At 44.0% G+C, this 13555-nt stretch overlaps 1 protein-coding gene across 1 annotated transcript in view; it reads right to left on the bottom strand.

Annotated features, from left to right (window-relative positions):
- LOC126184753 (neuronal calcium sensor 2) overlaps nucleotides 1-13555 on the bottom strand; it is a 347004-nt gene that overhangs the window by 244717 nt on the left and 88732 nt on the right. Inside the window, exon 2 of the mRNA XM_049927296.1 lies at nucleotides 8262-8403. Within this exon, the coding sequence (XP_049783253.1) occupies nucleotides 8262-8372 (111 nt within the window). The 5' untranslated portion in view covers nucleotides 8373-8403. The remainder of the gene's footprint in view (nucleotides 1-8261; nucleotides 8404-13555) is intronic.

The raw sequence follows: 13555 nt of genomic DNA, 5'->3' as shown, positions 1-13555 counted from the left end.
ATTAATATGAGTACCGTGATCTCGAGCAGAGCTACTGAAACCACTACGGAAAAAGTCGGACGTAAGCACCGAGCCACAGCTCTGCCTTTAGTAGGCATTCATATTCGACTCTTCAACGTATATAGAAGTTATAGCCATGTGTCGTGTCTGATAATTTTATTCGGGATCTCTTAAGACATCTTTTGTGCTGGCCCACAGATCATGTGAGTACGAGAGAACAACTCCAATCTCGTCATCGCATGGGCCTCCTTTCCTCTTGTGTGTACTTCGAGGCACGCGTAAACGTACCAAAACTGCTGTCTCGGCACCTGTAACACTTAATCTAATATTAAGCCATTCACGGCACGTGGTAATCAATGGAATACGATTGTGCAAAACGTTCAAATTACAGCACTAAGCTCAATTCAGCAATTAACTCGAGGCGTGTTCGGTAACGTTCTCGTTCTTCAGTAAGTTCCAGTTCCAGTTGTAATGTTTCTAGCGCAAGAAGAACAGCTAGTTACATCGGATAACAGGGAAGGAATTTGAATATTAGGACTTAAGGTTCCAACGACAAAAAAATAATCAGACACGAAGTCCATGATGCGTTTGGGAAAGACTACGCAAATAAATCGGCCGTGTCCTTTTCAAGTAACCTATGCAGCACTTGCCTTAAATAATTCTGGGAAAGAATGGAAAACCTTTAATCTGGAGGTCCGGACGGGGATGTGAAGCTCTGTCCTTGTGAATGCGAGCCCACTACTTTCCGCTCACCACCTCGCCTGGTGGATAACAGGGAACGCGGTCCAGGGAAAACAGTTTCGCCTGCCATATGTGCACGTTTCACATAAGAGTAAAAGAAAGAATAACAGTGCGCTAGTCGGCTGCAGATGTGCGCGGAAAAAGGGAGGCGGCATGAATATTTCTGGCTTGCCGGAGAACACGCGTCACAAAGGGCGTCGGCGGCGGCACACAATTTGAGTAACAGTGCAGTGGCGAGCAGCGGGCTGCCGCTAACAACGCAGCTCTGTGGCGCTACGGCGTCCTACTCAAGTTACCCCAGCCGGCAGGGCGCGTGGTGTTGCAGCCCTGCGTAATGCCCAAGGGTAAGGGCAATATGGCAGAAAGTACCTCCTTACCTTGCCCCCCTATTTACAGAATAAAAACAGTTTATCGGTAAAGCTCTGCATTAGGAAACCACTTATTTCAGGCATCACAAAAAATACTAACATATCTCAATGCGGTTTTATCATCAGCGATGCTCTTCATTTAGTAATCCGCTGTCTCTGCCCCCCCCCTCACAACTAGTTTGCGTGACATAACAATGCTTTGATATAAAACCTTTTTATAAGAAAATACAGCGTCTGTAAGGCACTTTCGATGACTGCTTCACAGCTTTTTTCCTATTTCCAGCATGAAAACTGCACCAAAAACATTTTATTGACACTTTCTTGAACAAATATATAGACAACTCACATTCCATATGCCTAATAAAATATTAACAATTGTAAGAAAATCATAATAAACCTTCTGTACGTCACCAGAATGAGATTTTCACTCTGCAGCGGAGTGTGCGCTGATATGAAACTTCCTGGCAGATTAAAACTGTGTGCCCGACCGAGACTCGAACTCGGGACCTATGCCTTTCGCAGGAGAGGTTCTGTAAAGTTTGGAAAGTAGGAGACGAAATACTGGCAGAAGTAAAGCTGTGAGGACCGGGCGTGAGTCGTGCTTCGGTAGCTCAGTTGGTAGATCACTTGCCCGCGAAAGGCATAGGTCCCGAGTTCGAGTCTCGGTCGGACACACAGTTTTAATCTGCCAGGAAGTTCCTTCCGTACGTGTTTTTGGTGACTATTTTGCATGCAAAGTTAATATAAGAGGACTGACTATTCGTAAAGTGGAGTCCCATCGATCGCGAAATGGAAACCACTATGAAAATCTACATGTTTTATTTGCAGCAATCTGTTACATCTTCCAGCTACTGTTCTACACAGTGGCCGCTCCGACTTAGACATTTCCCGTAGCGCTGTACTGACTTTCCATATCCTAGTCGTAGAAGGCAGCCGCCTGTGCTTTCCGCCGTTTCCTAACGCTGGTCTTTAATTCGTTGTCGGTGCCAAAATGTTGCCTTCATAGCCATCGGTTCACGTGAGCATAGACGAACATCAAAGGGAGCCAAGTCCGAGTTGTATAGTGGGTGATCAAACAACTCCCATCGAAAACGCTGCTGGGGGCGTCCTCATTGCGCCTACAGCGTCGGAGGAGAATCGTCATGAAGAAGGAAACGAATGACAGGTAAGTTATGTGGGGATGCATGAAATCAGGCGAAACCTCGCAGCGGGCACCCATACTTAGTGGGAGACACTATTGATACCAGTATCTTTACGTGTTCACTGTGTACTCAGAACTGAAAAGAGCGACGAGACGCGATCGACAGGCATAACTAGAGACACTTCCCAACACATCTGTGGAAAGCTACATTGGATTTCCGTTGTCGTTTCCATTTCGCAACCTATCGGACTTCTTACGAAATAGCCACCTTATTTAAATAACAGGCTTCTTTTTGCCACTTTTGTTTTCAGTTTCTCTACACGGAAAAAATGAATACTTATATATAATTAGGACTCTTATTTCAAGGGTTTTTTTTTTATAGCTGTGTTGATTTATTGGGCGTATACTTAACTGTGAGTGTCTACAGGTTCTGTTTCTTGAGACATTAACATTTAGTTGTACGTAAGTTCGTAAGTAAGGTAATGAATCTTACAGATCCACGAAACAACATCGGACACGGCAGTAGCGTCAGCACTAAACACTGTTCTTGTAAAACGTGGTAATCGCTCAAGGGAAACAGTTGAAATGAACACTAGGTGGTCGACATAAGTATCGTAACGCGTTAGTTACTTATGGAAAGCGACGAAGAATTACCCTATTAGAAGCCCCTATTGCTGAGACCAAATATACGGAAAGTGACCCTTACCACATTGGTAAAAGCAAAAGGAAGGAATGTTAGGGTTTAACGTTCCGTCGATGAGGAGGTCTTTGGGGGAAGGAAATTGGCTGTGCCCTTTCAAACGAACCACACTGGCAAGTGAGTTTTGTGAAACGGTTTGGTACATAAAGTCACAGCCCTGTAATGATTTCAGTTCGATTTTCTTGTCAGTGCAAAAGTATAACATATAATTTTTGTTATTAGGCTTTAAACATAAAATGGTATGTGCTTTCAGTTCGCTGGAAACTGTGTAAGACAACTGAGAGCGCGGGCGTTGTTTTCGTCATAATCTCCACCTCGTGCCGCTAGGCTCGGACGCTAAAGGAAAGTTGTCTGTTCGCCTTCTGGAAGCCAAGGCTGACCACTGCATTTCCAGCGGGATGAGCGAAGCTTTCAGTCCATAAAAGTATGCGCCGAAGCGCAGAGCGACACCTTGAGGAAAATGCAACTTGGTCTGTACGCATTAGTTCTAATGTGACGTGCACGAGTAAATGGCACACACTGAGCCGGCAATAACGTCCGATTTCTGTTGCCTGGACATTTTATTCCGTGTCTCCGTGTAATTTTTATATTAGGCGCAAGCGTTCACTAACGAATTGGGTTTTGGGCGTTGTGAAGTAAATATACCGAATTTCAATTTCGACCATGTTTCTCTGATTATGGAAGATAATTTCTTTTGAAATTTCTGATGATGACTATCATGAAGCAGTCGTGATCTGTTATTGTACTGGCAAACTCTGAATGATATCCACTTCTGAAGACAATTCGTGCCCCGGCAAGAAAAGTGACACGGAAGAAAAGTGACAAGTCGAAAAACGGTAATTTTTAGTTTGTCATTGAAAAATATGTGAGAGGTGCCCTAACGTGCACGAACACTATAATGGAATTTACTGCCAACAATAACTATATAAAATTCAAAGGATGCTTATACTATTTCGATATCAGTTTTATAGAATTAATATTGTAAGTCGAGTTTCCTGGAGTATTGGATTTTTGAGTTGTGCCACTGTTCTTGCCGTGGAGCAAATTGTAGTCTTTAGTGATGGAATGTTCCGTATGGCAATCGCTACAATATTCTCAGTAACATCTCTAGGTTCACGCTGTGTCACTATAATAAACGGGAGGAGGAGATTAGTGTTTAACGTCCCTTCGACAACGAGGTCATTAGAGACGGAGCACAAGCTTGGATTACGGAAGGATGGAGAAGGAAAGCGGCCGTGACCTGTCGAAGGACCCATCCCGACATTTGCTGTAAGGGATTTAATGAAATCACGGAAACCTAAATCAGGACGGCCGGGCACGGGTTTGAACCGTTGTCCTCGCGAATGCGAGTCCAATGTGCTAACCACTGCGCCATCCCGTTCGGTCGCCATAATAGACTTAAAGTAGTTTTGCTAACTCTTGAGCGGTCTACATATTACGCGATCTCTGTAAGTGTTCATAACATTTGTCCCATCAATGCAGTATGAACATAGACACTATTGCTACTTCCGTAATTTATAGTTTTGCGCAAGAAAACGAGGACAGAAGATATATATGGTTAGAAACTGTGCAGTCATTAACGTACTATGAACGTTCCGAATTGGGTTCTCTGCAAGTTCTAAACCACCAGGGAAGTAAAGCACTTTTTCACTTGGCGCGAAAGAGCGACAGAGCTTGGTTCAAATGGCTCTAAAGACTATGGGACTTAACATCTGAGGTCATCAGTCCCCTAGACTTAGAACTACTTAAACCTAACTAACCTAAGGACATCACACAAATCCACGCCCGAGCAGGGTTCGAACCTGCGACCGTAGGAGCAGCGTGGTTCCGGAATGAAGCGCATAGAACCGTTCGACCACAGCGGCGGGCAGCGACAGAGCTTTTTGTCTATAATAGTATTTAGACCAAGTATAAGCTCTCGTCTTATCTTCGTAGTAAGTTTTTAAATCGAAGTAGTTACTCCTACATTATCATATATTTATTTATTTTCTGCATTAATTTTATAGTACGCCTCCTAGATACTATTCTGATTCCATTAATTACATAACTATCCAATTACAATAACGAAACGATATACAATTGCCACATTGATTCAAAACCTGCATACGGAATGTTATTTGATAATGCAATGCCGGCCGGGGTGGCCAAGCGGTTCTAGGCGCTACAGACTGGAACTGCGCGCCCAGTTCAATAGCAGCTTCAAGATTCGCGACTTCGAGCAGCATCAATGCTGCACACTTCGCTTGTATGTTGCCCTGTATGCTTGCGACACATCTGTGTAATGGCGAAAGTTAAGTATTGTAATTTTCTTATTTTAACAAAACTCATTAATACAACTGGTTTGATTGTTTGTCTAGAGTACGGAGTATGCAGGCTTCCTACGCACTATGCTGTTAATATTTTGTGCGGCCTGTTACTAATTAAACTAAAAGGTATACTAACTAAAGGCAGTAAGAGGAAAGAAAGTACAGAAATTAGGAAGAGATGTCAGTCCCAATCGCAGCAGCCTGGGGTTATAGCCCTGGAATATACGTCGAGTCTGCACCCCACGGCTAGTTGTCTACAATCTATTACTGCATATTACATTGAGAAATAATAACTGAATTTTGCACAGTTTACCTTATAGCTACTGTTATTAAAGTAAAACACACATATTCTATAGCATGCCATCAGGGGAGAAATTATATGACATTAAATTTGCAGCGGTCACCAAGCAGAAATCAGGAGGTGCTGTCACAACGAACTAGCTGACTGAAAACAGATCTGTAGCTGAATAGTTTGGACTGGCAAGAATATTCATTCGATAATGATGATTGGTTTGTGGGGCGCTCAACTGTGCAGTCATCAGCGTCCGTACAAAGCCCCAATCTTTTACACAGTCCATTTTTTTTTACACAGTCCAATCTAGCTATACTTACAAATGATGATGATGATGATAATGAAATTATGAGGGCAACACAAAGACCCAGTCCCCGGGCAGAGAAAATGCCCAACCCAAACGGAAATCGAACCAGGGACCCGTGATCCAGAGGCAGCAACGCTAGCCATTAGACCACGAGCTGCGGACATCCTCATTCGAGGGAATGCTACTAACAGACTAGATGCTGATCAGCAGGATCACTGACAGCTGGAAGTAACTTATTTATACTTGGACACGACCGACTGATGTATTCATGATTCATTTATGTTCAGTATGGCCCTGGAAGTCGGTGGTACTATCAAGAAAACTGACATGTTCAGGCAACTACACTAGTGTTTACAGGCTACCTGTGATGAAAAGGGGAATACGTTACGTAGTGTAACGTTAAGTATCCATGTTGCGAAACTATCAAAACATACACGTCCTTCGGATGTCAAAAATAGTCCACTACTGAAACCAGTGGAACAAAAGTGAGTGCACGCTCATTATGGAGGTTAAGGTCGCTCCAAGGATGACTACACAGACAGCTTACTGTTGCGCTGTTGGTAAAAGTGTGTCGGCTAATAGCATCGAGTGGACGGCGGGTTCGCCATCCCACCTGGGACCGGCCGCATCCTGAAGCATCAAGGAATGACCAGTTTGGTGATGGAGGTAAGAGTTAGTGTAAAAGCTGTAGGGGAAGACCTAGGCATAAATACAGTAAGCATGTTCAAATGGATGTTGATAGCAGTAACTATTCAGAAATGAAGAGGTTTGTACAAGATAGACTAGCGTGGAGAGCTGCATCAAACTAGACTTCGGAACGAAGATAACTACAATAACGGTCAGTGGTTTGTATGTATAAAGGGAATAATAAAGAGTGTCCAGGCTAGAGGTATACAAAAACATTTGCATATATTTCAGCGCCTGTTAAGGTTTATAACTTTATCTGTCCAAGATTGTACACAACTACTGAAACATTTTTATACAGGTTGGTACGACAACATCTGTAGCTCGACAGATGTCTAAACGTTACTCCACTTCTAGCCCCATGTTCATAAACACGACAAGTGTTGTCGCCTTTACTGCGGTGTAGATCCGTTGTGTCATATCGATCTACCAGATATCGAACCCTTGTTCTGCAAATAATCTCCTCCATAAACTCCCATCCGCAGAAATCCAGTTGAGTGAGATCGGGAGACCGAGGGGGCCATTCAATGGGATCCCTACCCACCTTCCCATGTAACACTCAGCAATCGTCTCTTCGAGAAATTTGGTAACATCTTTATAGAAGAGGGGGGGGGGGGCATACTGCTGGAAAATGACGTCAGGCGGCGCTTGTGGAAATGCAAAGTTCGCCAGCATGCTGGGGCGCATGGGCCGTGCGACTCAACGCAGTTCATGAAATGATGAGGGTCACACCTTGGAGAGTGTCTCTATCGATTACGTATTTACGCAGCAACATAGACTGTCGATTTCTTTCGTTATAAGGATTTTTTGTGTGTACCTCTGGTCCGAACACCCCACAGATAACAAATAATTAACTATAAATAAGTTTTTTGTTTCTATAAATTGTAATGCTGTACTGGCACAATCGATTTTGGTGAAGAAGGCTGCCGCGAGGTCTAAGGCGCCTTGTCACGGTCCACGTGGCTCCCCCCGTCGGAGGTTCGAGTCCTCCCTCGCTCATGTGTGTGTGTGTGTGTGTGTGTGTGTGTGTGTGTTGTTGTCCTTAGCATAAGTTAGATTAAGTAGTCCGTAAGCTTAGGGATCGATGACCTCAGCACTTTGATCCCATAAGACCTTACCACGAGTTCCCGAATCTGAAGAAGGCTGAGTGCCGAGAAGATACATACGGCGGCGACGGGATCCACAACATATCCAATTAAGTGGATAAACAAAACGAGTCTGGTGACATCGAAAAATGGTCGAATGGTGTGTACGCAAAGAAAGAAAGAAACAAAAAAATTATCAGTCAGGTTAAAATAATAGAGCTTAGTGTTTTAACCAGTGTGCGTTCCCTCCAGGTTCCAATCTGAGCATCTGTGAATGCACATCTAGCAAGAACCTACTGATACGAAAGCTGCACGGCGTCTCTATCAGTGGTGCCAAATATGGTGTTGGATCAAAAAGGAAACCTCGAAATGTTTTAAATTCTACACGTATACCTGGTTTACATTGTAGGCTTCTTTATTTATCTGCTAAGTGAGTAAGTCTGAAAAAGAAATGGTGAGTAGATTAAATGGAGACCGTACGAAACGCTGACCTTTCGAGTTTGCTCATTACGTGCAATGTTAATACGTAAAAGGACGAACTATAAAGGACAAAAATCAACACAGTTCAGCACTTTAAGCCGTAACTTTGGCTTTACGTGCAGAGAGGAGAGTAGAAAGAAAAAAGACGGTCACTCACCTTGAAGCCCTTGTACCACTCTTTGATGGTGGCCTCGTCGTAACGCGTGTGCGACTTGAGGAAGTCCATGTCCTCCTTGGACAGCTTGTCCTTGCTCCCGAAGCAGCCCATGCTGGCGGCTTGGCGGCCCGCCGACCCCGACCTGCAACAGCACGTCGCGCGGTGGTGGTGGGTCAGCCGGCAACTGGGGAATAGGGACCAGGGGGGGAGGGGCGGCGGCCCGACCGCCAACACTTCCCCAGAGTTAGGCTACGCGCCTCGGGGGGCCGCAACTCCGTCCACACAGCGGCCCCCAGAGGCGCAACAATTCTGTTCGCATTACAGCAGCAAACACCCGCAGTCAGTGTGGCGGCGACGGCGCACCGCCATGTTCTACGGCCGGAACCGAGAGATACACGTGGCGCTGATCCTCACACCGTGACAACGGAAACTTTTACTAGTTATTCAGCTAATGTAAGCAGACCAGATTCTTCTGACTGGGGAAAAAGGTCACTGATTTTTGGTGTCCATACTGATAATAAATTATACAGTAAAAAACTATTTTTGAGCTCCTGAAACAATTCAGTTTTGACGCTCTTCCTCACAACACACTTCAAGACACACAAAATGCGCCTAAAAAGTTCAATGAACAGTATAAAACGAACAAAACAAAATACAAAACGAACTAGCGTTTGCCAATCCGAAAACGGATAGTTTCTCGATTTCAAATTCTAATCGAGAATTCACGTCGATCGCTTATGTAAGGACAAAATATTCAGTTTCACGTTGCGGATCGACTGTGGCCAGCAGCACTTGACACCAGAACAACAGTTGTTGCTTGTTCTCGTAAAATCTCTGAAGCTAGAATTATTGTTATGTTCACCGTTGGCTGTCAGAAATTTTACACAGTTAAACTTCATTACATCTAGTACATTACTGGCAAGTTTTGGGCTATGCCCATTTTCAAACGTCTGCTATACCAAACATCAACCAGCTTCAGCAGTCAACTGTTTTACCTATTTATCTTGTATTAGCTCGTTGATATTTGATACTGCAGACATGCGAAAGTGACCACAGGTCAAAACTGGCCAGTAATGTACATTGAAGCGCCCAAGAAACTGGTATAGGCATACGTATTCAACTACAGAGATATGTAAACAGGCAAATACGGCTCTGGGGTCGGCAACGTCTATATAACACAAAAAATGTCTGGCGCAGTTGTTAGACCGATTACTGCTGCTGCAATAGCAGATTATCAAGATTTAAGTACGTTTGAACGTGGTATTATAGCGTTGCACGAGCGATTGGACACAGCATCTCCGAGGTAGCAATGAAGTGGGGATTTCTCCGTACGACCATTTCACAAGTGTACCGTGAATGTCAGGAAACCGGTAAAACATCAAATCTCCGCCAACGCTGCGGCCGGAAAAAGATCCTGCAAGAAGGGGACCGACGACGACTGAAGAGAAATGCGACCGGAAAAAGATCCTACAAGAACGGGACCAACGACGACTGAAGAGAATTGTTCAACGCGACAGAAGTGCAACCCCTGCGCAAATTGCTGCAGATTTCACTGCTGGGCCATCAACAAGTGACAACATGCGCGCCATCCAACGGAAACATCGTCGATATGGCCTTTCGGAGCCGAAGGCCCACTCGTGTACCCTTCATTACTGCCTCGCCTGCTCCTGTCAACACCAACATTGGACTGTTGATGACTGGAGACATGTTGCCTGATCGGCAAGTGTCGTTTCAAATTGTATCGAGAGGATGGACGTGTACGCATATGGAGACAACCTCGTGAATTCATAGGCCTTGCACGTCAGCAGGTGACTGTTCAAGCTGGTGGAGGCTCTGTAATTGTGTGGGGCGTGCGCAGTTGGTATGGGACCCCTGATATGTCTAGAAACGACTCTGACAGGTGACACGTACGTAAGCACCCTGTCTGATCACCTGCATCAATTCAAGTTCATTGTGCATTCCGACGGACAGCAGGACAATGCGACACCCCATACGTCCAGAATTGCTACACAGTGGCTCCTGGAATACTCTCCTGAGTTTAAATACTTCCGCTGGCCACCAAACTTCCCAGACATGAACATTATTGAGCACATCTGGCATGCATTGCAACGTGCTGTTCAGAAGAGATTTCCATCCTGTCCGACTCTTACGGATTTATGGACATCCCTGCAGGATTCATGGTGTCAGTTCCCTCCAGCGCTATTTCAGACGTTAGTCCAGTCCATGCCACGTCGTGTTGCGGCACTTCTGCCTGCTCGTGGGGGAAAGATATTAGGCATGTGTACCAGTGTCATTGGCTGTTCAGCGTATTACATGATATAATAAAATTCATCTGTGTGAAAATTTCTGATAGTCTACGGCAGATATAACAATGGTTTTAACATTCAGAAATTACGTTGAGGCTGTGGATCCAAACATGTGGAAATTAATGGTTCTCTTAACAATTCCCTGTATTCGCATGTGTATCCGCTTCCGTTTCTTCACAGCTGTGCCTTACTATCGGAATTAGGGTAACGGTTTTCGCCTATTTGTCGTTGAAAAGAGAAATAACGCTGCACAAAAAAAAAAATGAATGTAAGGAGACAAATTTTCTATCGTGCACACTTCGTGTTATTTGCCTTAACATAACCTACACAATTCGCTAAGAACTGTTGCAGAGATTTTGAATAGTTATTATGAAAAGGAATGGAGAAGAAAATAACGTAAAAACAACTTCTGATGAAAATATTGTAGCTGTTCTTCAATTTAATTCTGAAGTTAAGTTCTCAAAAAGCCACAAAGACCTGTTAAAACAGAACAAAATGTGGTTATTTTCGCTATCTAGCGGCTAGAGACGGTTTCGAAATGCGAAACAATTACGACTAACGTCTGCTGCGTGGCTGAAGTCCATCATACATCCTGTCAGCAAGGCCGTACTGCTCAAAGCTCCCGGATCTCTAATGTGTATTCAAATTCTTTTGGTCCAGCAAAAATAGATTTCTTGATTCTTTGAGGTTCTCAATTTTGCGCATCACTAAACAAAACATCTTTATTCGTCTTGTTAGTAATATCCACTGGCCAAAACATACTTAGCAACGTTTATAAATCTGCTCTTAACTGTCAGCGAAGGCTTATTTTGCCACCTAGTGAACCACTGAAGATATCAAATACCGCTGAATGTCAGGTCTGATCCCACCTACGCCTTGGTTTGACGCAAAGGTTCCGTCTTTTTCTTTTCGTCCCGAAAGAAATTTAACAGGTGAACTGCTCACGGTGTTCCGCCATCTAAATTTGGACACACATCTAACGGATCTTCATCGACGTTTTTTGCAGTTAGTAACAAAGTTCGATATTTATGTCTTGATCCATAGTAATACGAGAAATCGTTTTCAAACTCGTACGTTCGACTGGCTTCAATGAACAAGCTGCCTTAGCTTAATGTGTTCCATATGCTAAACACCTATTTCGACACCAGTTGACATTTAAGTATCTGTTTGTTTACCGAGATTTTTAGACGCAAATTATCACACCAAAGAAAGGTAGCAAGACGCCCAGGATTGTGGCGCGCACGACTGTAATATTCGCTAAGGAGAAAGTAGCATCTTGATAACAAACGACACACTACAACAGAAGGCAACATCAAAATAGGAGAGTGGATTTTTACATTATAGCAGACTCTACCTCCTGAGAAAAACACCTTGGGAGAAAAAATAAGGCAGAAAACACCGTCAATACGAAACAGGCGAGGTATCGATGAATACAGAAGTATTTTAGACATACAGCAAAACGATGCTAACATGGAAAGTATTTTATGGTCTAGCTAATTCTTTGACCACTCGGTGTTTCGATTTTACGTTAATTTTGTTTTTCCACACTCACGTAATTTCCACACTCTCGTAAACGACCGAACTGCTACTGAAAAACTTCTGAACTGAGACACATCGCCACCATGCACGAAGCGTTGAATGGGCAGCACCTGGTACTGACCAGTCAAACGCAAGTGTAGAAACGATACGTAGAGAAAGGACCGTCAAGAGCGTGCACGTTTACGCGTCATAAGGCAGGAACACAGGAGATGCCAGGGCAGACCGCGGAGGCTGGAATGCGTTCGCCGTATACGCCTGTGCACTCCGTACCCTTGACCCATCCGCGTTGAGGCGTGTCGCGACAGCCGCATAAAACAAATCACCACTCGACGTACAGATGACACGCATTGTACTATTTGGCAAATCTCACTTAATCACAACGCTGTCGAAGATCGCAGTCCCTCTCCTAATGTAATGGACAATCTTCTACCCAAAAACCATATACATATGCCTTACGTTCGTAAGACAGGCAGTACGATTCGTTGGACCACCTGTAAGGCTTGTTTTTTCACTGCATGCCCAATTCAGTTATGCGGCAGAAAGTCGAACAGATCAATGCGATAAACAAATTATAAATGTTGTTTGACTAGCAGTATTTCCACACTTGTCACGAATTAAACACACCTGATCTGGAATGTGCCGGGAACACGTCTGCTCCACCGTCAGGCAGTGGGATACACAGAGTGAGTCAGCTGCTCCTACTTACGTCTTTCATGCAACCCAAAACGCCTTTAAAAGCCACATGTGGGATTTTCGTATTCTCACACTCGCTACACGCAAACTGCAAGTCCTACAGAAAAAATTAATAGCACCTTTTTGTAGGAAATTTAATACAGATAAAGTTTATGTTTGGATCCGTTTTCACTGAACGCCATGGTTTTCGACTTATTCACGAAAAATGCGTTTGAGGGTCACTTTCATATGTTTTTCTTGAGCGGCTCGAAAACCGTGTCCTTCATGGAAAATGATGCCAGTAGAAAATTTAGCTAGGTTAAATTTCCTACAAAAAGGTCATCTTTATTTTTTCTGTAGGACTAATTGTTTGCACGTAGCGGGCGAGAGAATCTAAAAATATCGTGTGTAGTTTTCGAAGCTGTTGCAAGTCACATAAGACCCACAGGTACCTGAATTATCCCGTTTACTGCAAGATTTGCAAGAGTGCTTGTAGGAATAGCCACGAAATAAGCTGCAGTACACAGTTTGGAATGCGCGTGTTGTATGTCCTCCTAAGGATTGAGATCTGTATCGTCACGAGAAGAAGCCTGTTTCCCTCATTGCCACACACTGTAGACACATCACTGTGATGTTCATTTCATCATAACACAACGGCAGCACGGTGAATTTAGGTTCGATCAGACTAACGGTGAACAGCTTCTTGTGTATGACCGACTTTCACGTCGATCAGCTTATCCGTATCTGATGTAACAGTATCTTGAATAATTTTCACTC

Source organism: Schistocerca cancellata, chromosome 1 (assembly GCF_023864275.1).
Source record: "Schistocerca cancellata isolate TAMUIC-IGC-003103 chromosome 1, iqSchCanc2.1, whole genome shotgun sequence".
In the NCBI taxonomy this organism is placed as follows: domain Eukaryota; kingdom Metazoa; phylum Arthropoda; class Insecta; order Orthoptera; family Acrididae; genus Schistocerca; species Schistocerca cancellata.
The sequence above is the reverse complement of the archived record's forward strand: the minus strand, read 5'-3'. Positions and strand labels throughout refer to the sequence as shown.